General features: G+C 39.6%; 1 pseudogene and 2 gene segments (V, D, J or C); 2 read left to right on the forward strand and 1 right to left on the reverse strand.

Annotated features, from left to right (window-relative positions):
• Positions 1-6,468: 6,468 nt before the first annotated feature.
• Positions 6,469-8,413, forward strand: LOC119875829. The segment is given in 2 exon segments: positions 6,469-6,644; positions 6,762-8,413. Coding segments are annotated over 2 exon segments (468 nt in total).
• Positions 8,414-16,168: 7,755 nt separating this feature from the next.
• On the reverse strand, positions 16,169-17,687 carry LOC119876482 (annotated as a pseudogene).
• Positions 17,688-22,998: 5,311 nt separating this feature from the next.
• Positions 22,999-23,596, forward strand: LOC119875833. The segment is given in 2 exon segments: positions 22,999-23,117; positions 23,247-23,596. Coding segments are annotated over 2 exon segments (381 nt in total).
• The last annotated feature ends 1,217 nt before the right edge of the window (positions 23,597-24,813 follow it).

A 24,813-nucleotide genomic window follows, 5' to 3' on the forward strand; every position in this document is an offset into this window, starting at 1 on the left:
TTAATTCTTTCAAAGAACCAACTCCTGGTTTTGTTTATCTGTTCCACAGTTCTTCTGGTCTCGATTTCGTTGAGTTTTGCTCGAATCTTTATTAACTCTCTTCTTCTGCTGGGTTTAGAAACGATTTGCTGGTTTTTCTCTAGCTCCTTTAGGTAAGATTAGCTTTTGTATTTGAGTTCTTTCCAGTTTTTGGAGGGTTGCTTATATTGTGATGTATTTCCCCCTCAGGAATGCTTTTGCTGCATCCCAAAGATTTTGCATGGTTGTATCTTCATTCTCATTAGTTTCCATGAATCTCTTTAATTCTTCCTTAAGTTCCTGGTTGACCCTTTCATCTTTTAGCAGGATGGTCCTTAACCTCCACGTGTTTGAGGTCCTTCCAAACTTCTTGTTGTGGTTTAGTTCTAATTTCAAGGCATTATGGTCTGAGAATATGGAGCGGATGATCCCAATCTTTTGGTATCAGCTCAGATCTGATTTGTGACCCAGTATGTGGTCTATTCTGGAGTAAGTTCCATGTGTACTTGAGAAGAATGTGTATTCAGCTGCGTTTGGATGTAAAGTTCTGTAGATATCTGTGAAATCCATCTGGTCCAGTGTATCATTTAAAGCTTTGTTTCTTTGGAGATGTTGTGCTTAGAAGACCTATCGAGTGTAGAAAGCGCTAGTTTGAAGTCACCGAGTATAAATGTATTATTGTCTAAGTATGTCTTAACTTTGGTTATTAATTGATTGATATATTTGGCAGCTCCCACATTCGGGACATATATATTGATGATTGTTAAGTTCTCTTGTTGGATAGATCCTTTAAGTATGATATAGTGTCACCCTTCAACTCTCACTATAGTCTTTGGGATAAATTTTAGTTTATCTGATATAAGGATGGCTACCCCTGCTTTCTCTTAAAGACCATTTGAATGGTAAATGGTTCTCCAAACGTTTATTTTCAGGCTGTTGGTGTCCTTAGGTCTAAAATGAGTCTCTTGTTACAGCAAGAAAATTCCTATTTTGGTATTTTGATCTGTGTCAAAATTATTAATTAATTAATTAGTTTGTTTGTTTATTTGTTATTTATTTACTTATAATACCTCAATTGAGACTGTTTTTTTTATTTGTTTTTGTTTTTCAAAGATTTAGTTTATTTATTTGAAGGAGAGAGAGAGCAGGAGCTGTGGGGAGGTGCAGAGGGAGAAACATGCTCCCCAGTGAGTAGGGAGTGGATGCAGGGCTGGATCCATGACCACAGTATTATGACCCATGCCAAAGGCAGAAGGTTATCCACCTGAGTCATCCAGATGCCCCTAAATTTTTTATTTCAAAATAATTATATGGAAAATTGACTCTTTTTGGTATACAGGGCTGTGAATTTTGAATTTTAATACATTTTATAGGTCCTATAACCATTTGAGTATCACTTACAGACTAGTTTCTTCGCTCTCCAAAACTCCTATGTTCCTTTCCTTTGTCTTTACATGCGTGCTTCCATATTCCCAACAAAACATTGGTCTATTCTTCTTTTTTAAGAATGTCATCTTGATGGGAGCCTACAACACATAGAGTTATGAGAACTATGTGTCTTGGTGGGAGGAACCACATGTCACAGGGCACACGCATGATCTCTACCTCTGTCACCCCTCTCAGTGTTTCCTACCCCTGATGACTGGAAGTTATTTTCATAGAAATGACTCATTATTTCAAGTGTTTAAATTCCTTGAGAGACTTGATTTATATAGTTCTACAAAGTATATTTGGCATTTGGTAATGCAGAGGTGGTGTTGAAGTTCAGATCAACTCATATAATCAAGCTGAGGTATGTTCTGTACACAAGCGTCATTGCACAGACTTCATCCTAAATTGTTCTCAATAGATATCTTATGATATTTTGAGGGTAACTTAATTGATGAAGATTTACTCTAATCACTACCAATTAGGGTTGGTGATTATCTGGCTTCTGCAGGAGTTGATATGAAATAGCATATCTAATAATCGTTCAACTTTGTTGCACTAGCAATGTCTGTGCAGAGCTGAGCTATAGCACTAGGGTGAGTTTGTGTCAATAAAAGGCCATACTGGGATCCCTGGGTGGTGCAGTGGTTTAGCGCCTGCCTCTGACCCAGGGCGTGATCCTGGAGACCTGGGATCGAATCCCACATTGGGCTCCCGGTGCATGGAGCCTGCTTCTCCCTCTGCCTTGTGTCTCTGCCTCTCTCTCTCTCTCTCTCTCTCTCTCTCTCTCTGTGTGACTATCATAAATAAATAAAAAATTTAAAAAAAATAGAAGGCCATACCCATGCAAGTTATTTTATTAGTGAGAGAACAATTCAGGGTAATCAGAAATACCTAACATTTTATCATTAGAGTGGGAAAATATTTCTCAAGGATAAAAATTACGGCAAAAGAATGCAAAGGAAAATATTGCAACCAGTGGTACCAAACATCTAGATTAATTCTCTTCTAGTGGCCTTGGATGGGACTGTCTGCTTCATGCAATTACATGTTTCTTTCTAGGATATTGCATGTGCTCTCACCTGTGGAATGCCCACTTCTGCTGAATTTCTGGAGGACTTCAGCTTAAGATCTCTAATATGAGAAACTTTTTCAATTCTTGTCAATGAAGGATGTAGGATGTCAGAGAATTGATGTACATGTAACCAAGGATCCATTTCTTGTACTTTATCTACCTAACTGGTAATAAAAAGTAGATATGAGGTCAATTCACAAGTCTCAATGGCAATCTTTTCCTGAGATTGTTCAGAGCACCAAAGGTTTAGGTCAAGTAAAGGTGGTTAAATGAATGGCCAGAGGGCAATCTGTTCCTGGGACGAAAGGCAGAGCGTCAAGAGCTTACTTAGTTCAGTATGTGAAGATTGGAATACGCATGAGTTGGGACATTCTGAGTTATGTGGTCTGTAACACATGTGCATCTTTCTACAGAGAGAAAGATGCAGGCCGTGAAGGCTAAGGTAGGTACTAGGCCAAAATAGTTGAAAGGTAACTGCTACAATTACTCATTTCAGTGTAATATTCCATTTGTTGTTTCTACTTTTCTGGAGGATTGGGGTGTGGTGGGAGAAGTGAAGTTTCAGTGTGAGAGCTAACCTTACCTAAGTGTCCCAGAGAAATTTGCTCTGCTATCTCGGGACTAACTGAAATTGCATAGGCAGTAAACACAGAATCCAGGTGGTAGTTGACTCTTGCGATTGCTGTGGTGTTTTGACCGAAGAGTGGTTCAATCCATTTAGAAAAGAAAATACTAGTATCAGTCCATACTCATAGGTCATGGAGGGAATAGCGTTGTGGAAGATCCCTTGGAGATACTCAAATGTTTCCTTGGGACAGTATTGGAGACCATATTCCATGTTTCCAGATTTTATGGGTTTCTGTTGAGTCCCAGAAAGGTGTGAATAGCCCCGCTGTCTGCCATCCTAGGAAAGTCCCCACTAGTGTTAGTTTAATGTTGCATCCCCAGTGTGGTGTGTTATCTCTGTTGGAATGTAGCTACTGGTCACTGGCGATCATTTGGCTTCACCAGGCAGCTGTCTTGGCTTTGATATACCTTGTTCTCATGGGTCATCAAATAAATCACCCCACAGAGACTGACAAGTTGCAGATGAGCAATTATATTTTAGGTGTGTCTCTATAGGTGCAGAAAAACCATTGGACAAAATCCAGATCCATTCCTGCTTAAAACTTGCAGCAAATTACTTAGAATTGAAAGGAATTTCCTCAACTTAAAAAAGGGGCTAAACAAAAAGACCTCATCAAATGTCATACTCGATGGTGAAACCTAAATCTCTTTCTCCTTAGTTTCAGAATTAAGGGAAGAATTTTAGCTCTTACCATTTGTATTCAATATTGAAATAAAGGTTCTAGCCAATACAATAAGGCATGTGGAAGCAACAAAAGCCATACAAAAAGCCATACGTTTGGAAACGAAGAAGTTAACTTATCTTTATTTATAGACAACATAATTGTCTGAAGAGAAAATGCAAGGAAATCTACAAAAACATCTACTAGAACACACTGGCTTAAGAAAATCAAAGGTACTCCTACCATAGAATCCAGCCACTCTACTCCCAAGTATGGACTCAAGAGGAAACAAAAGCATGTTTCTATAAAATATCTCAAATGCAAATGTTCACAGCAGCTTTCTTTATAACAGTCCCTGGGAATAATTGATTTGGTCAGCAACAGGTGAATAGATAAGTTGTTTTATAGGCACATGATGCTATACTACAGCGTAACAAAAAGACAACAACAGAAAGTTAAGACCAATGAAGAATTTCAAAATAATTATATTGAGAAGAAGCCAGACAAAAGAGTGTCATTAGGAAAAAATTTATAAAAAATTATGAAATATGAAGACTAATCATGACAGAAGTGTTTCCTGGAAATGGGAGTGGTAAAGAGTTGAGAGAAGGATTACAAAGTGACATGAGGAAACATTTGGGGTGATCCATATGTTCATTATCATGATTGTGGTGATGGTTTTACAAATGTATACATGCGTCAAATATTACAGAATTGTTTAATTTGGTGCAGTTTATTGTTATGCAATATATGCAATAATATAAGCCATTAAATATCTAAATTTACTATGCCGTATCTCCCCACAGTGTTGCGCAAAGTTTCTTGTGTGACCCACATGCAAAATATTTCTCATGTAGGCTTTTATTGGCCTGATAGTATGTTTTTTTCTTTAAGTTATAGATCATACTTCCTGCACCTATGTGCTATACTGTTTGTTAAGTCTTTTTCAAAGACTTATTTATTTATTTATTTATTTATTTATTTATTTATTTATTTATTTTAGAGAGAGAGAGAGAGATTGCCTGGGTGGCAGGTGAGGCGGTGGGGGAGGATGAGTGGAAAGCAGAGACTCTTGAGCATATTCCTGGAGAACTCAGAGTCCCATGTGGGGCTCCATCCTACAACCCTGAGATCATGACCCTAGTTGATATCAAGACCTTGAGACTCAACTAATTGAGCCACCTGGAAGCCCTTTGTTTATTTTCTTTTTTTAAATTGTTATTTTTTAAACAATATTCATTTAAATACAATTTGCCAACTTGTAGTATAAAACCCAGTGCTCAATCCATCAATCCAGCCCTGTTCGTTTTCAACCAGCATCATTGCAACCCCTTTGGGATTGTCCCTACAAATCTGAATACAAATTTGTAGTGGCTTGTCCAAAATTCCTTTCTAGCCGAGTATTGTGGCAGATTTTGACAATGTGATTTGGAAATTGGAGGAAAGGAAGGGATACCTGAACCCAAGCAATATCCAGGCCTGAATTTCTTCCTTCACTCTGTATCTGAGAAAGCATTCCCATGTTGACTCTGGACTCATGAAACTCCTTGTTCTGAATCTGTGAAAAAGGGTGGGAAGGAAACAGCTTGAGCTAAGCTTGCATCTATGTGTGTAGAGATAAAAGTTTACAGAGCATTACAGAAGACTTGTCCCTCTCCAAAACTTTATCTGGATAATCCTAATTTCTTACATTTTGGGGAAATTTGTTGTTGTTGTAACTCTTGGCAACAAAATTTGACAACCGCATCATAATGGAAAGCATCCTTGAGTCTAAAACCTGTTAAGAGTATAGCATTAGTATTTGTTGCCTGATTGACATACACTAGCCACCATATGCTGGAGTCAACAAAACAGTGAGAATATAAGATAAAAAACTCAGCTCATTCTACAGGGATTTGATAACTTCATGTATGATGTTTCTTCTGTCTAGAATTCATATATTTCACTTTTTAATGAGTCTGAAAATTAGGAATCGCTGAGTATTAAAATATTTGAATATAAAAGAGTATGACTTTTCTTCTGAAATGCTTTCATTAAAAAGAAAGTAGTATTACAATTGGTATTATTTTATTTTATTTTTTAATTTATTTTTTATTGGTGTTCAATTTACTAACATACAATTGGTGTTATTTTAGAACCAGGTATCTGGTTCTAAAGGAAATAAGGTATCAAGTAAAGGACATTTGTTCATTATTTTTGTTTAATTTGAAAATTCTTTAGTGAACATGTAGAAAATGGCAGTCACTATTCTTAATTTTAGGGTACACTGCCAGCCAAAAAACACAGAATCACTCAGCAATGATTTTCCTTCCTAATAATTTTTTCTGTCTGTATTCAACCACAACCTCTTTTCTGGCAGTCAGGGGATTATAGGATGGCTCACACGGATACATCAGAATATTATAAGGTACAGGTAAAATGTTCTATGAGATTGCTACCCTGTGAGCTATAAAAATGCTCTGGGATACCGTGTTACAGAAATTCCATATCAGGTAGTCTCTGAAGAACAAAATAGACCCGAGAGGTTAGGATTGCTGCTGTTCAGAGTTCCAAGTGCCACCCGAAAACTGGCATGCGCTTCATGAAGTCAGGGGTGAAACAGGTTGTTGAGTTTGGGAGGATTCTGTCCCAGGCGCACCCATTTCAGTCCCTGTCCACCAGGAGGTGGAGCTTCCTCCCTCAATCACATTTCCTGTGTGAAATGAAGGCTTCCACTGATCATTTCTCTGTCACTCCAGCGTTTCTTCAGGTTAAGAAGCAGAAACATTATTTAAGTGACACTCTAGAGATGAAGTGTTCTCCAGGGATCGTGATTGTCCTATTCTTAATGCTTGGTAAGTGAAATGCCTCATAAATTTAGATCTTTCCCCCTATTGTGTCAGCAAAGACTTTAACTATCCTTTTCTCCACCGACTTTGTGCTGAAGGTAACACAGGTCTCTTTTCCCCCAGGACAAACCCATGGAAACTCAGTGAACCAGACTGAAGGCCAGGTGACCCTCTCAGAAGAGGCTTCCTTGACTATGAATTGTACTTACTCAACGTCAGGGTATCCTGTCCTTTTCTGGTATGTCCAGTATCTGGGGAATGGTCCACAGCTCCTTCTGAAAGCATCAGGAGACAAGGAGAAGGGAAGTAACAAAGGGTTTGAAGCCACTTTGGACAGCTCATCCAAATCCTTCCACTTGAAGAAAGGCTCACTGCACGTGTCAGACTCAGCTGTGTACTACTGTGTCATGAGTGACACAGTGACGGGGACTGTAGGGGGAGCTGAGCGCAAACTCTGAGCAGAGCGGGGGCCTGGATGCTGAGCCTCTCTGACTGATCCACTCTGGTTCCAGCGCAGTCGGTGGTTGTTAGTCCCTCAGCATCTGGTTGATACAAAGTCATACAAAAGGCTAGAGCCTAGGAACCAAGATAATACTCTCCACCTGGCTAGTCATTGGTGACTTCGACAACAGTTTGATGACCGTTGTTCCTCAGCCAGGGTGTAAGCAATTTCAAGATAAAGCCAGATAACAATGAAGTGGTCTTTTGCTCATCCTTGCAGGGAAAGTCCAGCCCCACAAGTTGTTCAGCCACTCTGGTGTGTTGACACTTTTAGAGTAACTCAGTGTGCCTGAGAAGGTGGCTTCTGCCCAGTGTGCCTATGACAGAGTATGTATGACAGGAGGGGAATGGGAGAACTTCAGCCCCCAAACCAGGTTTTAGGAGAGAAAGAAGGGAAGGGAAGAAAGGAGGAGAAGCAGTATACCTGAGCAAGGAAAAGAGCGGCCAGGGACCTCTGCCCTGCTTTCTTCTCTAATAAGTCATTTGTCAGACATGGACTGATATTCAAAATGAAGGCATTGGGACAGAAATATAATGGAGAAAGTGGCTCATATCTAAATCACAAATTGTGCCCCTCATTCCATCTTGGTAAGTACATAAATCATTAACCTACTAACAAGAAGGCCTTGAGTGAGATGGTCTTCCAGTGCCAAGGGAAGTTGTGGCGTACATATTCCTCTCTGTACCCCTTGAAGCTCTGTTAAAAAGATGGTAAGGAATTGTAAAGGGCATAAACTTACAAAGAGAACAGAAAAAGATGATAACAGAGAGTGATATTAGAAAAATTTTAGAGGGTGAGCTGTATGTTTATGGAGCAATATGGAGCAATGCAAACTTGCTAAGCAGACCAAATATAGAAGTAACGAAGTAGCACATAGTAGAGAAGTGCCTCAGTGTGTGCTACACCCTCTGGAAAGGGTTAGGAAAAAGTGGCACCAATTACATTTTAATAATTATGGTAGATAGTGTCGTGTGTGTGTGTGTGTGTGTGTGTGTGTTGGATGTTTGGAAGATCATAGGACTGAATTAGAAAATATGTAAGTAATGGACAACCCATGCTCTTTACCTGGGCCTATATAATAAGTAGTGACACTTTTCAAATCCTATAGAAGAATGGAAGATAGTCACTGAACTGAAGAACAGCACATCAAAAAGTCAGATAACCCATCTTTTCAGTGTATCTGTGTCTTGGGGATATGATGGGGGACCTGCACCCCAATATTCATAACTACAATGTCCACAGTTGCCAAACTGTGGAAGGAGCTGAGAAGTCCTTTGACGGATGAATGGATAAAGAGGATGTGGTCTATATATACAATGGAATATTACTCAGGCATCAGAAAGGATGAATACCTACCATTAACTTTGACGTGGATGAAACTGGAGGGTATGATGCTCAGTGAAATACGTCAGTTGGAGAAAGACAATTATCATATGGTTTCACTCCTATGTGGAATATAGGAAATAGTGAAAGAGACCATAAGGGAAGGGGGAGAATCTGAGTGGGGAAAAATTAGAGTGGGAGACAAACTATGAGAGACTCATAACTCAGGGAAACAAACAAAGGGTTTGCAGAAGGTTTGATACAGTAATTTGGGATTAAGTAAAGCACGAGATGAATTGAGCACTGGGTGTTATACTACATCTTGGTAAATTGAATTTAAATTTTAAAAAGTGGAAGCTGCCATGCATGCCAGTTACCTAATGCCCATGGATCTAACCCGGGCACCCGGCTCTGAGGGGACCGCCCAAGAGCCTACTGGGAAGTGGACTTTACTGAGGTTAAACCTGGAAAATATGGATACAGGTATTTACTAATGTTTGTAGATACTTTTTCAGGATGGACCGAGGCATTTCCCACCAAACATGAAACGGCACAGACCGTGTCCAAGAAACTGCTGGAAGACATCTTAGCGAGGTATGGTTTTCCTGTGAGAATTGGATCAGACAACGGACCAGGACTCATCTCTAAGGTAGCACGGGGAGTGGCACTAGTACTTGGGGCAGATTGGAAATTACATTGTGCGTATAGGCCCCAAAGCTCAGGACAGATAGAGAGGATGAACAGAACATTAAAGGAGACCTTAACTAAATTAGCTCTGGAGACCGGCAGGGACTGGGTGACTCTCCTCCCCTTTGCCCTATATAGGGTGAGGAACAACCCATATAAGATGGGACTGACTCCTTACGAGATCATGGTCGGTCTTCACCTATTATCCCAATTTAAAACCTGAGGTGCTTGCTGAATTTGATGATCACCAACTGCTTTTCTCCCTCCAAATGTTACAATGGACCCATGAGCCGGTGTGGCCTAAGCTGAGGGCCCTGTAAGAGACTGGGCCACCCCTGGACCCCCATCTATATCGGCCAGGTGACTGGGTGTACGTCCAGAGATACCAACACCAGACACTTCAACCTGGCTGGAAGGGACCCTACATCGTGAGCCTGACCACTCCCACCGCTCTCAAGGTCGACGGGATTACTTCCTGGGTCCATGGACACTGAGGGGGGCACTTGATGGGATGAGCAGTGGGTGTTATGCTATATGTTGACAAATTGAACTCCAATTAAAAAAAAATAGAAGGGGATTAGACTTAGTCTTCTTACAACGGCGGGGGGGGGTGGGGACGGTAATGTGCTGCCTTAAACTAGGATGTTGCTTCTTCACTGGGACGCAAACAGGAATGAGAACAGCAACAAGGTTGGTTCGAATCCTGGTTTAATCATTCCCCCTGGCTTACTCTGAGACCAACCTGGACCTATGATTGGGTCCTTCCTTAGGTTCCTCTGAGAGGGAGAAATGTGGAGGCCGAGAAAATTAAGGCCATTCCACCTTATGTTCAGTGTTAGCACAAGTACAGCCATCTCAGGCCCCTGTGAATAAGAGCTGAACTTTACCTTACTTCAGTTACAGGAAAAAACAGCTTAAGGCCCGAAAAAGCCCCATATTAGAATGAGAACAGAGCTTAATGCCCTTGAAAGCCCCATATCAGAATGTAAACAGAACTTGAGAAATTCCTCCACCCCTTCTGGAGGTCGCTTAGACCAGCCCATAAAACTCACCTGGAACCCACCTCAGGGTCCAACTTCCTGCTCCACTGTGACAGGTATACTTGGACCCAAGCTCGAGTTTGTTAATAAACCCTTGTGTACTTGCATCAGTGTCGCCTCCTCGGTGGTTTCTTGGATTTGCAACCTTGGACACAACAGTATCTTTTGTGTTCCTCTTTAAGAGGAGGAATTAGACTTGGGCTTGGAGTGCAGAAGAGTCTCAGCTACTTGAATTGCCTTGAAATCTGCTGCTGCCGCCTCAGTGTTCTGGACCCTATCACTATGTTGCAGGAAATTTCCTGACTTTTCTTCCATTACTGCATAGAATTCCTGATGAAGTTCATGAAAATCCGTCGTGGTAATGATGAAGTTTTGGAATATAGGTGAGGTCCGGAGCCGATGACCAAGAAAGAGTTCTTGAGACTTCTTTGGTGCAAAATGGTGGTTTCACTAAGGCAAGGGGGCAGGACCTGTGGGCAGAAAGAGCAACTTCCCAGGGCATGTGAGGGGTGGCTGATTATATACTTGCAGAGTTGGAGGAGGTAAGGAAAAGGAGATTCCAAAAGGATTTTCATATGCTAAGGAGGACCTACAAGATACTGGAGGCCTTGCCATTGTCAAGTTAAAGATGGCTATTCCCTCTAGCAAGGCAAAACATTAGACAAATGGAAGCTTCCTGAAGAATATCCCACATATCCCACCCTGGGTGGGGGTGTTTTGCAGGACTTTAGTTGTGCTTTGTCCTCTGCCAGCCCTGCTGCCACATCAGTAAGTATCCTTGCCTTTCCTGAGGCTGCTGTTCAAAATGGGCTTTATTTCAAATATAGTGCCCCTATTTTAAGCAGAACAGGAATGGACAGGAATGGACTGTTACCTTGTCTGAGACTCTCTCTCTCTCTCTTGCTCTCTCTCGCTCTCCCTTTCCCTCTCCCTTTCTCCTCCCGTATCTCCCCTCAACCCTCTCCTTCCTGAGTTTGCTGGACTGATTTTGTGTTTTAGTTCTTCCCTGAAGGGAGTGTCCTGAGGGATCAACCATTTCTGGGGCTACAATATCTTCACCATCAATACTTAACCATTTTATTGTGAAAACACAACACATGTTCATGAAAGTATGTAACACAAACAAACCATCTATGTTATTTAGGAGTATACACATTTAAAACTGATTTTTTCGAATATGAAACTTCTTCATTGATTTTTAAAAATATTCTCTGCATTACTCAGGGTTCTCCAGAGAGACAGAATCTAAATAAGATCAATAACATGTGCACGGATGCCTGTGTGTGAGCGCACGCATGCGCGAGTCTCTGTATGTGCGTGTGAAGAGATTGACAGACACAGAGAGAAAGAGATTTTAGGAATTGGCTTATGTGATTGTGGAGACAGGCAAGTCCAAATTCCATAAGGCAGGTGGGTAGGCTGGACCCTGGAAAGAGTTGGTATTGCAGCTTGTGTCCCAGCACAGTCTGGTGGCAGAATTCCTTCTACCTCCAGGTCCTCGATCTATTTCTCTTAAGATCTTCAACTCCTGAGATGAGGCCTACTCATGTCATGGAGAGTAATCTGCTTTTTTCGGTCTATTGACTTAAACATTAATCTCATCTTAAAAATACCTTTATAGAGGCTCCTGAGTGGCTCAGTCAGTCAAGTGTATAACTATTGATTTCAGCTCAGATCATGAACTCAGGGTTGTGGGATGGAGCCCCATATTGGACTCTGCACTTGGTGTGTCGCCTACTTGAGATTCTTTCCTTCCTATTCCCTCTGACTCTGTATCTCAAAAACAAAACAAAACAAAAAACCATAAATACCCAACCCAAAACAAAACAAAAACCTCAAAACAAAAAGACCTTCACAGCGACTTCTAATTTGACATTTGACCAAATATCTGGGTACCATGACTTAGTCAAGTAGACACATAAAATTAACCACTGTGCCTTCTTTACCTCCAATAATTCTATTCTGAAAGCCTAGTTTCTATTATACGCATACAATATGCCAGGTTTCTTTTGGTTACTTCACATGGTCTGTCTCTTTCCATCTTTTGCATATACCACTCTGTGTCCTAAACTTAAACTTGCAATAAAGCCTCATACATATATCTACACTCTCAACTATTCATTGAGAAAATAGAAGTAATAAGAGGAGAACTTTCACGAGCTTCTAACTTACCACTTGCCAGGTCTGTGCTCAAATATTGTGCTTTTCTCTTACTAGATTGTAATTCCACGAGAGCAGAGATTTTGCTTATTCTCAACACATATGAGCATACCTGACAAACAGTAGGCCTACAAAAAATCTGTGGAAATACCAATGAGTACTAAAAATAGTACTGTTAGTACTAGAGCAAAACATCATCATCAATTCATTCCATAAAGCTTTGCTATGTGCTTTTTTCCTACAAATTGAGGGTATAGGAGAGAACAGAACAGGATCCTAAGGAGTTTATGTTTAGTTGAGGGCTAAATCCAAAGGATTCCCTTCTGTAGGCACTTTATATGCATCTTCTCTTTTGTTTAAATTTTTTTTCCAATTTTATTGATGTTAAGTTGTTTGTGTTCCTTATATATTTTGGATGTTAGTCTCTTATCAGATGGGTGGTTCACAGATATTTTCTACAATTCCATAAATTATCTTTCACTCAGTTGACTGTTTCCTTTACCATGCAGGAGCTTTTTAGTTTGATGCAATTCCATTTCTGTATTTTTGTTTTGTCATCTGTGCCTTTGGGTCATACCCAAAAAATTAGCTAGATATCTGAGAGGATCAGGCTATCCATTGTTCTGTGCTCTGTATGAGGTGAGAAAGAAACTGGCTCATGAAAGGTGATTTGAATTATTTGGCATAAGGCCTCCTTACCTTCATCCCCTTCTTTTTGGGATTAAAACCTAGGTTCTGCACTTATTCCCAATCTTGCAAGGAATACCAGCTATAGAGTGTTCCCCTTCCTTACTTTTGTCCTAGCTGTTACAGTGGATTAGGCCCTGTCTGTCCTTCAGATTGGTATGAAGTAGAATTGAGCTCCAGCCCCATGGAGGGGTTCTGAGAGGCTAGGAAGCCCAGGACAAAGCCCCACTTATGCCATAAACCAGAAAGTGTGGTCTGATCATGGGTGTAATGGCATCCAATGTTCCAACTAAGGACTGGAACACAGCACCCCTCCATGGACACCTGGGAGAGGCAGAGTCTGTGTGTAGCTGAGCAGGTGAATTATCTCTGCCCCAGGGCCTGGAAACAAACAGAAGTGGACTATCTTCTGTTCCCTTCATTGGGGGGGAGCTGATGAGTGCACAAGATGGTAAAAGTTCTCCCACCACTGGTCACCCTTAAAATTGGATGAAACCAGCACGCAGTAAGAGCCTGTAGCTTGTTACTTGAGGGGAGCTTTCACTCCATGGCTGGAGATTTGGATGCCACCATTTTTTCCCTCTGCTTTCTCCCTGGAGACGCACAGTCTCTAGGGAACAACAGCCTCACTGGACAAAGAGTTTCACACGGAGTCTGACAACCTGGCAAAGGGTGGGGCACCTCTGCCCAGGCACAGAAACCTGAGAATGAGTATAGCAGGTGTCTTCCCCAGAAGGACAGCTGGAAGAACAGCGTAACAGCACGTTTACAGACCATGCAGCCCTGGAAAGTCCAGGACTGAAGGAAAATAGTGTATAGGAATTCAAGGCTTTTGCTTTTATTTATCTTTCACATTAAAATTTTCCAATATTCTTTCTTTTTTCCTGCCTTAGCTAAAATATTTTATAAACTATTCATTTTTCAGTTTTTCTTTTTCAAGTTTCCTATTTTTACAATTACATCTAGTACCTATTTTCTTCATTTTTGACTTCCTTTCATGTATTCAATTTAATTTTTGTAGATATATAAGTTTGGGGTTTTTTGTTTTTGTTTTTTTTTGCTTTATAATTTTGTAATTTAGTATCTTCTAAGATACAGATGAAAATACACTCAGACCAGTTGGAGAAGTATATAGGTGTACTCTGTGATATTATGTTTTCTCTTCCTTCCCATTCTGCACACCTATTTTGTCTCCTTGTTTTTGTGATTGTTGTTGCTGTTGTTCTCTATACAAGTTTGCTTGCTTATATAAATCTGGAATTGAGCACCTTCTCACATACGATCAAAATACACTCAGAACTAAGAGTATCACTGTCTTGGTCAACTCTGTGAGACAATATTCACTCTTCCCCACCACTCTTTTCCCCCCTTTTAAAATATTTACAATTTAAAAAAAATTTGTTTTCTACTTTCATAATTTTCTGTTTCTTTTATTTTCTGGTACCTGACCTCTTCAGAATTGTCTAGGGGGTATTTTATTTAGGTCATTGTTGATATTTTTGACTCTGCTCACTCATACAGCCATTCTCCACTGCACAGAATGACTAGAAGGGAGAATTCATCAGAAAAGAAAGTACCAAATTACTGGTGGCTTTTGAAGAAACATAAAAGACTGTATAGATTCTCTTACTCCCAAACTGAGATCTAATCAGGCCAAGTTTAACAGTTTAAACTGGATGCTCTAACAGCTAGACTTAATGAGGCAGAAGAGAGTGAGTGACATAGAAGACAAGTTAATGGTAAGGAAGGTTGATGGTAAGGAAGGAAACTGAGGGAAATAGAGAAAACCGACAAAGAACCCACAAAGAGAGAATCTGGGAATTAAGTGATAGTTTGAGAAAGAATAATATTCATCTTATGGAGATTCCAGAGGATGTGGAGAGAAATTATGTTTCAACAAATCATAGCTGAGAACTTCCTTAATTTGCGGAAGTAATAGCAGCAATGTCCACAATAGCCAAACTGTGGAAGGAGCCTCGGTATCCATCGAAACATGAATGGATAAAGAAGATGTGGTCTATGTATACAATGGAATATTACTCAGCCTTTAGAAACGACAAATACCCACCATTTGCTTGGACGTGGATGGAACTGGAAGGTATTATGCTGAGTGAAATAAGTCAATAGGAGAAGGACAAACATTATATGGTCTCATTCATTTGGGGACTATAAAAAACAGTGAAAGAGAATAAAGGGGAAAGGAGAAAAAATGAGTGGGAAATATCAGAGAGGGAGACAGAACATGAGAGACTCCTAACTCTGGTAAACGAAGAATGTGTGGTGGAAAGGGAGGTGGGCAAGGGTGGGGGTGACTGGGTGACGGGCACTGAGGGTGGCACTTGATGGGATGATCACTGGGTGTTATGCTATGTGTTGACAAATTGAACTCCAATAGAAAAAAATCTGGGGAATTAAAGAGGCATTCATGTCCAGGAGATAGAGAGACCCAGCCCCCAAGATCAACAGAAACTGAATAACGTCTCGACGTGTAATGGTGAAGTTTGAAAATTTCAGAGATAATGAGAAAAACCTAAAAGCAGTGAGAGATAAGATATTCCTAACTTATATGGCAAGGAATATCATATTTTTTTTCTAGGTAAATAATTTTTATGATCATTTAAAATTCTGTTTTAAACTTGTAACTTTAGTGATATATATTGAACACATTCAATAGTACAGAACACAATCCATTTAATCTTGAACACACTATATAACAAAACTACAGAAATGAGCACAAACCCCACCAACCAGTATGCTCCCTCATCAATTCTATAACTGCAATAAATTTAATACTGTAAACAAACACTGAACAAATCAGAGCACTGTGGAAAGAACTCAGCAGCTCAAACAAGTCATACTATAATTTTTATGCGCTCAGAGAGTAGTGAGGCAAATCGAATTCTTAGAATGTTACTTAAAAATAGGTTTTTAAAGACAAAGGTCCCAACTGATTCTTAAATACACACACAAAAGTTCATCTGTCACAGACAGCAAATGTTGAATTTATACACTGGAGTTTCCGGCAGCATCCTGCACATTTGGAATAATTAAACAAAGTTGTCAAATCTAGGATGGATCATTCAAATCTGTATAGGACATGACACAGCCGTCCTGGGCTACTGCGTATGTGCTCACTGCTGCTTCTCAAATACAAAAACTAAGGAAATACTTGTGGCTTCCCACTCTGATTTACTTAAGGTTCCCCAAGGTAACCTTACTTGACTGTTCTTCATGTACTCTGCTGCATGTTCATAGTCATCCACCTTCTCGAAGGCAAGTTTGGAATTCTCATTTGCTGGATATGGCTCCAAGGCCTGCATTCGTTTAAAAGCATTTTATTTTCATTGTCCTTAATCTTTTCCTCATAGAATTCCAGAAATGTCTTTTTGTAGACTAGTTTCATATTGTACTTCATCGCCATTTCATTTAGCAATGGAAAATAGATCAGGATCAGGGATATCCACAACACCTTCCAAGTTGAAGTCATATTTGCAGCTAAATAAAGGATAATCTCCTTTCTTCTGAAACTTCACAGTATATATCTCATTCCCAAATGGTTCTGTTTCTGAAGCTTCAAGGTGTCTTATCAGTTCAAAGCTATTGGGAGTGGTACCAATAAAATAGCCTCCAAGGCTGAGTCTCTCGCAGGCATTTCTGAGCATCATGTCAGCCTGCTCATAGGATTCAAATGAATAATGACAGACAAACTGACAACTACAGACGTCAAAGCATGTTTCGGTGTCATGAAATTTGTTATTCAAAAGTTCCTTTGAACAATCAGCAGTTACAAATTCTGCACTGAAAATATATTCATTATCACGACAACGATTTTTCATGTCCTCATACCACTGCTGACACTGTTTGACAGAAACATCAGCGATATCTGTACAAACTAGCTTGTTAATTCTTCCCTTTTTCCATTTGAGCAAATCTCCACCTAAATCCCATCCCAGGTCCAAAACAGTGATATCGCGTTTTTTTTTCCTGTTGTACCTTTTCTAAAAATTCCCCAATGAGGACACTTTTCATCCAATTATTAAATTATTCTTATTATTCATCCAATTATTCTTAGGTAAAAAATACGACTTTGGCTACGCTTCTCCAAAGCAACTTCCTGTAGTTCATTATAGTGGGCAGCCACTGCTGAACTGTGTCCTCTTCTAATTTTTTTTTGCTTTTCAGGAACATTCTCAAGTTCTATTTTTCTCTTCTGTGTGCCATCTCCAGTAGAAGGTTCATCTTTTGGAAAATCATTAATTTCCCTTTTTCTTTCCCTTGAAATGCCCTCATTATCACCAGAACCTATTTCCTCTGGGACAAATTCAGCATCAAGTTTTTTTTTTCTTGGTTGGAGTATCTTCCCCACCACTAGAACTTTCCTTTATAAGATCATCTTCAAATCCATTTTTCTCTTTTTTGGTGTGTCTGCTTGTCCCCAGACAGGAGCCTTTTCAGAAAGTCGAGTCCCAGGAGTGGTTGTGTTTTCATTAATACTGAATGAAGACATTGTTTCCAAATCTTTTGATGCTTTTGCCTCTTCGAGAGAGAGCTTTTCACACTCTTCTGCTTTTGCAGAATTTTCCATTTTTGATTACTTAAGTAGGTGGCAAAACTTCATGAACTAAGATAAGTGGAACTGCTGGGTGTTTCTTCTGGCTTGGTGACACCACGCAGGCGGCTACGGCTCTCAAGGAATATCATATTAATAACAGACTTATCAACAGAGCCAAGGCAAGCCACAAAGCGCTGGTATGATATATTCAGGGGCCTGAATGAGAAGAACATGCAGCCAAGAATAGTTTCTCCAGCAAGGCTGTCATTCAGAATAGGAGAGATAAAGAGCTTTCAGGATGAAGAGAAACTGAAAGAATATGTGATCACCAAAGCAGCTCTGCAAGAAATATTAAGGGTGACCCTGTAAGCAAAGAGGGAGCCCAAAGAAACAATCTGAACAGGGATCCCTGGGTGGCTCAGTGGTTTAGCGTCTGCCTTCAGCTAAGGGCTTGATCCTGGAGTCCCGGAATGGAGTCCCGCATCAAGCTCCCCCATGGAGCCTGCTTCTCCCTCTGCCTGTGTCCGTGCCTCTCTCTGTGTGTGTGCCTCTCATGAATAAATGAATTTTAAAAATCTTAAAAAAGAAACAATATGCACAAGTAGTGACTGAATAGGTAACACTATGACACTAAATTGATATTCATATCTTTCAGTAGTTACTCTGAACATGAATGGGCTAAATGATCCTGTCAAAAGATACAGAGTATCAGACTGGATAAAAAGCTTATGTGTATGCTGTCTACAAGAGACTCATTTTAGACCTAAGGACACCTTCATATTGAGGGGGTTGGAGAACCATTTACCATTCAAATGGACCTCAAAAAAAAAAAAAGCTGGGGTAGCAATCCACACATCAGAGAAATTAAAGTTTATCCCAAAGTTTGTAATAAGATATGAGGAGGGATAGTATATCATAATTAAAGGGTCTGTCCTTTAATAAGAAGACTAAAAATTATGAATATTTATTTCCCTAATGTGGGAGCAGCCAAGAATATCAACCAATTAAAAATCAAAATAAATAGATTCTTAAATAATAATAATTAATAGTCAGAGACTTCAACAAGGCACTCTCAGCAAAGGACAGATCTTCTAAGCAGAAGATCAGCAAAGAAACAAGGGCTTTGAATGACTCACAGATCAATTGGATTTCACATATACAAACAGAACATTCTGCCCTAATGCAATATAATACGTATTCTTCTCAACTGAACAAGGAACTTTCTCCAGAATAGACCACATACGGGGTCACAAATCAGGTCTCAACGTATAATAAATATTGGGATTGTCCCCTGCATATTTTGACCTTAATGCTTTGAAACTAGACTCATCACAAGAAGAAAGTTGTAAGGAAGTCAAACACTTGGAAGTTAAAGTGCATCCTACTAAAAGATGAAAGGGTCAACCAGGAAATTAGAGAAGAAGTAAAAGATTCATGGAAATTAATGAAAATGAAAATACAACTGTTCAAAATCTTTGAGATACAGCCAAAGCGGTCCTAAGAGGGGAATACCTCAATACAAGCCTCCCTCAAAAAACTGAGAAATCTCAAATATACAGCTAACCCTACACCTAAAGGAACTGGAGAAAGATCAGCAAATAAAGCCTCAATGAAGCAGAAGAAGAGAAATAATAAAGATTTGAGCAGAACTCAATGAAATAGAAACCAGAAGAAGTGTAGAACATATCAATGAAACCAGGGAGTGATTCATTGAAAGAATTAATAAGATAGATCAATCCCTAGCCAGACTTATTAAAAAGAAAAGAGAAGAGATCAACTTAAAAAATCATGAATGAAAAAAGAGAGAGCGCAACCAATACCAAGGAAATACAAACAATTTAAAAAATGTATTATAAGCTACTATATGTCAGCCAATTAGGCAATCTGGAAGAAATGAGTATATTGCTAGACATCTTCAAATTACCAAAAGTAAAACAAGAAGAAATAGAATACAGGCCAAAAAGCAGTGAGGAAATTGAACCAGTCATCAAAAACCTCCCAGGACATAAAAGTCCAGGGCCAGATGGCTTTCCAGGGGAATTCTTCAAACAGTTAAAGAAGAAATAATACTTATTCTACTAAAGCTATTCCAAAGGACAGATGGAAAGAATGCTTCCCAAGTTGTCCTATGAGACCAGCAATACCTTGACCCCAGAACTAGACTAAGACCCCATCAAAAGGAATAATTATGGACCAATATCCCTGATCAGCATTGATGCAAAAATTTTCACCAAGATACTAGCCAACTGGATGGAACAGTACATCAAGAGGATTATTCACCAGGACCAAATGAGATTTATCCCTGAGGTGCAAGAGTGGTTCACCAGTCCAGAACAGTCAATGTGATAATATCAATAAAACACAAGAACCATGTGATCCTCTCAATAGATGCAGAGAAAGCATTTGACAAAATACAGCATCTGTTCCTGAGAAAACTCTTCAAAGTGTAGGGATAGAAGGGACATATCTCAATATCGTTAAAGCCACCTATGAAAAGCCCACAGTGAATATCATTCTCAAGGGGGAAAAGCTGAGAGCCCTTTCCCTAAGGTCAGGAACATGACAGGGATACCCACTCTCACCACATAGCACATGAAAAGTAATGAAAGGCATTCAAATTGGCAAAGAAGAGGTCAAAATCTCCTTCTTTGCGATGACATGATACAGTATCTGGAAAATCCAAAAGACTCCACCCCAAGATTGCTAGAACTCATACGGCAATTTAGCAATGTTGCAGGATTTAAATTAATGCACAGAAATTGGTTGCATTTTTATACACTAATAATGAGACTGAAGAAAGAAAAATTAGAGAATCAATTCTATTTACAATTGTGCCCCAAACTGTGAGATAACTAGAAATAAACACAATCAAAGAGGTAAAGGATTTATGCTCTAAAAAGTACAGAACACTCATGGAAGAAATCAAGGAAGAGATAAAGAGATGGAAAAACATTCCATGAACTGGAGGTTATTATGCTGAGTGAAGTAAGTCAATCAGAGAAGGACAATCATCATATGGTGTCACTCATATGAGGAATATAAGAATTAGTGAAAGGGATTAAAAGGGAAAGGAGGGAAACTGAGCGGGGAAAATTAGAGGGGGTGACAAACCATGAGAGACTCCTAACTTAGGGAAATGAACACAGAGTAGTAGGAGGGCAGGTGGGCGAGGAGATGGGGTAGCTCGGTGATGGGCATTGAGGAGGGCACTTGATGGGATGAGCATTGGGTGTTATACTATATGTAGGCAAATTAAATTTAAGTAAAATAAAACATACACAAATGTTCATAGCAGCTTTATTTTATTAACAGTCACCCTGCGGCTAGTTGACATGGTCATCAGTAGATGAATAAACTGCTCGTTTTATAGGCATAGGATGGGATATTACACTGCAACAATAGGAACAAAGTCTTGATAATTATGACTATGGAAGAATCTCAAAATAAGTGTGCTGAGAAGAAGCCAAACCAAAGAGTGCATGTGATTCCGTTTATACAAAATTATAAAACATGCAAACTAATTCATAACAAAAAGGTTCCCTGGAAATGGGTGTATTGATGGTTGAGAGAAGGATGACAAAGAGATTAAGAAGAAAAATTTGCGGTGATACATATGTTCATTATCTGGATGCGGTGATGGCTTCACAAGTGGATACACACAGCACATCTTATAGTATCGTTCAATTTGGTGCCGTTTATTGTTATGTAAATTATCTATTAATAAAGCCATTAAATATCCAAGTTAAGTATGCAGCATCTTCCCTCAGTCTTGTACAAGTCTTCTCATGTGACACAAATGCAAAATATTTCTCCCACGGGTTTTGATTGCCCTGAAACTACATTTTTTAAAGTTATACATGATGTCTTCCTGCATCTATGTACTATATTGTTTATTTTCAACCATCATGATTCCAACCTATTTCACATTGTCCTTGCATATCTGAATAGAAGTTTGTAGGTGCTTGTCCAAAATTCCTTTGTAGCATAGATTTGAGGCAGGTTTCTGACAATATTTGGAAGGTGGAGGGGAAGCGAAGAGATACCTGACCTAAAACAGGATCCAAGCCTAAATTTCTTACTCCTCTCTGCATCTGGGAAACCGTTACACTATGTTGGCTCTGAACTCATAAAGTTCTTGACCTGAATGTGTGGGGAGTCACCTCCAGGAAACAGCTGCTCTAAGCTTCTGAATGTGTCCAGGAATAAATGTTTACAGGACTTTATGAAAGTTCTGTAAGTCTCCAACTTTTTCCTAGTAATCCTGATTTCTTCCCTTGTGGGGAAAATTATTTGATTAATATTTGGCAACAGATTTAAAAAATCATCCATGGATGATGTTTCTTGTGTCTAGAATTCCTACAATGGAATATTACTCAGCTATTAGAAATGACAAATACCCACCATTTGCTTCAACGTGGATGGAACTAGAGGGTATGATGCTGAGTGAAGTAAGTCAGTCGGAGAAGGACAAACATTATATGTTCTCATTCATTTGGGGAATATAAATAATAGTGAAAGGGAATATAAGGGAAGGGAGAAGAAATGTGTGGGAAATATCAGAAAGGGTGACAGAACGTAAAGACTGCTAACTCTGGGAAACGAACTAGGGGTGGTAGAAGGGGAGGAGGGAGGGGGGTGGGAGTGAATGGGCGATGGGCACTGGGGGTTCTTCTGTATGTTAGTAAATTGAACACCAATAAAAAATAAATAAAAAAAAAAGAATTCCTACTTTTCACTTTTAAATGATACTGAAACTTAGGAATAGTTGAATATTAAAACATTTGGATATAGAATGCAGTGATTTTCTTCAGAAAAACTTATTCAAAAGATATATTATTATTGTTGGTATTATTTTAGAACCACTTAAATACTGTATTTCAAGTAAAGACCATTTGTTCATTACGTTGTGTAACTTAACCAACAATTAGTGAGTGCTTAAAAACCGACAGTCACTATTCTCAGTTTAGGAGTATGGTGCCAAAATACACAGAATCAATCAGCAATTTCTTTTCTTCTTATTACCTTTTCTGTAATCAACCCTGACCACTTTTCTGACAGACGGTGCATTATAGGCTGGCCAACATGGGTATATGAGAATATTATAAAGTACTGTTGTGAAATGCTTTAGTACACGGTTACCCTGTCAGCTACCAAATCCCCCGGGATGATGTGTTACGGAACTTCCATACCAGGGAGTGTCTGAAGAACAAAATGGACTTGAGAGGTTAGGCTGTTGTTTTTCAGAGTTCCAAGTGCCACCTGAAGCCTGACATGGGCCTCAGAAGTCAGGGATCAAACAAGGTTGGGGAGTTTGGGAGGACCCTGACCAACATAGTTCATTCAGTGCCTGTCCACCAGGGGGTGCAGCTTCCTACCACAAACACTACCCTGGGTGAAATGAGGGCTTCCCCTGATCATTTCCCTCACACCACGTTTCTTCACGTTGAAGAGTGATGAACATTATTTAGGTGACACTCCAGAGATGAAGTGTCCTCCAGGCTTTGTGATTGCCCTATTCTTCATGGTTGGTAAGTAAAATGTCTCTTAAAATTTAAATTTAATTTTTTCCACTATGTCGGCAAAACTGAATTTAAGTATTATTTTCTCTAAGAGCTTCATGCCCAAGCTGACACAGATCTCTTTTCTTTTTCCCCCAGGACAAACCCATGGAGACTCAGTGAACCAGACGGAAGGCCAAGTGACCCTCTCAGAAGAGGCCTTCCTGACTATAAACTGTTCCTACTCAGCAACAGGATCCCTCATTCTATTCTGGTATGTCCAGTATCTGGGAGAAGGGCCACAGCTCCTCCTGAAAGCATTAAGAGACAAGGAAAAAGGAAGCAGCAAAGGTTTTGAAGCCACCTTGGACAAAACATCCAGATCCTTCCACTTGAAGAAAGGCTCGGTGCAACTGTCAGACTCAGCTGTGTACTACTGTGCCCTGAGAGACACAGTGATAGGGACTGCAGGGGGAGCTGGGTGCAAACTCTGAGCAGAGCAGGGCCTGGATGCCGAACCTCTCTGACTGATCCACTCTGGTTCCAGCACAGCCTGTGGCTGTTTGTCTCTCAGTGTCTGGTTGTTATAAAGTCAGACAAATGGCTGGAGCTTAGGAACCAGAAGTGACATTCCACAACATTAACTGTTCATTAGTGATATGAAAAATACTTTGATGCCAAGAGTATAAATGTATGTATACATAAACCACATCTTCTTTATCCATTCATGTTTCGATGAACACCGAGGCTCCTTCCACAGTTTGGCTATTGTGGACATTGCTGCTAGAAACTTCGGGGTGCAGGTATCCTGGCGTACATAACTTTTTGATGTTTCAATGAAGCTGAGTTTTCGACATGGACAAGGAATAAAACCATAGAGAAGACTATATGTTACCTAAGTAGTCTGTGGATTCAGCCAAATAATTTAGTCATTTGACAGAGTTTACTATTTTGTTCATGTGGTTGCATGTTGCTGGATTTCCTTTTTTCTTTTTAAGGCTGAATAGTGCTCCACTTATGTGTATATACCACATTTTCTCTATCCATTCATCTGTCGATGGACATTCAAATTGTTTCTCCATCTTGGCGTTTGTGAACACTGCTCTAGGGAACATAGGAGTGATTGATATCTCTCTAGAGTGTGCTTTCAATTCTTTTTGATAAAGACTCAGAAGTGGAATTACTGGATCGGTTGATAGCTGTATTTTAAACTTCTTGAAGAGCCTCTATATTGTTTTCCATGGTTGCAACACTGTGAATTCTCACCAAAGTGTGCGAATATTCCAATCTCTTTCACGTTCTTGGAAACATGTGTATGTTGTGTTTTTGATAAGAGCCATCATTTTGTTTTAGTGTTTAAATTACGGATATACCCGAGACGTTATCGTAAAAGTCACGGCAAATATATTGAGATTGTCGTCATTAAAAAGGAACTAGAAACTTCCACATGTTTAAAGTATGTGCTTTTTTCTGCGAAGTTCTGGCTATACCAACATGTTAAATCTGAAATGCTGAATAGGACTGTCCATTTTCATGTAATTGCATGACTGTAGAAGGTGCTAATTCATTGGGGCTCTGATTTGCATTTTCCTGATGAACAGTGACATAGTATTTGCTCAGATACTTGTTGGACATTTGAAAGTCTTCTTTAAAGAAATGTGTGTTCTAGTCCTTAGACCATTTTTAATTGGCTTATTGGTGTCTAAAAACTGCTATTTTGGGAATT

The sequence above is a fragment of the Canis lupus genome, chromosome 8 (assembly GCF_011100685.1).
Source record: "Canis lupus familiaris isolate Mischka breed German Shepherd chromosome 8, alternate assembly UU_Cfam_GSD_1.0, whole genome shotgun sequence".
Lineage (NCBI taxonomy): Eukaryota > Metazoa > Chordata > Mammalia > Carnivora > Canidae > Canis > Canis lupus.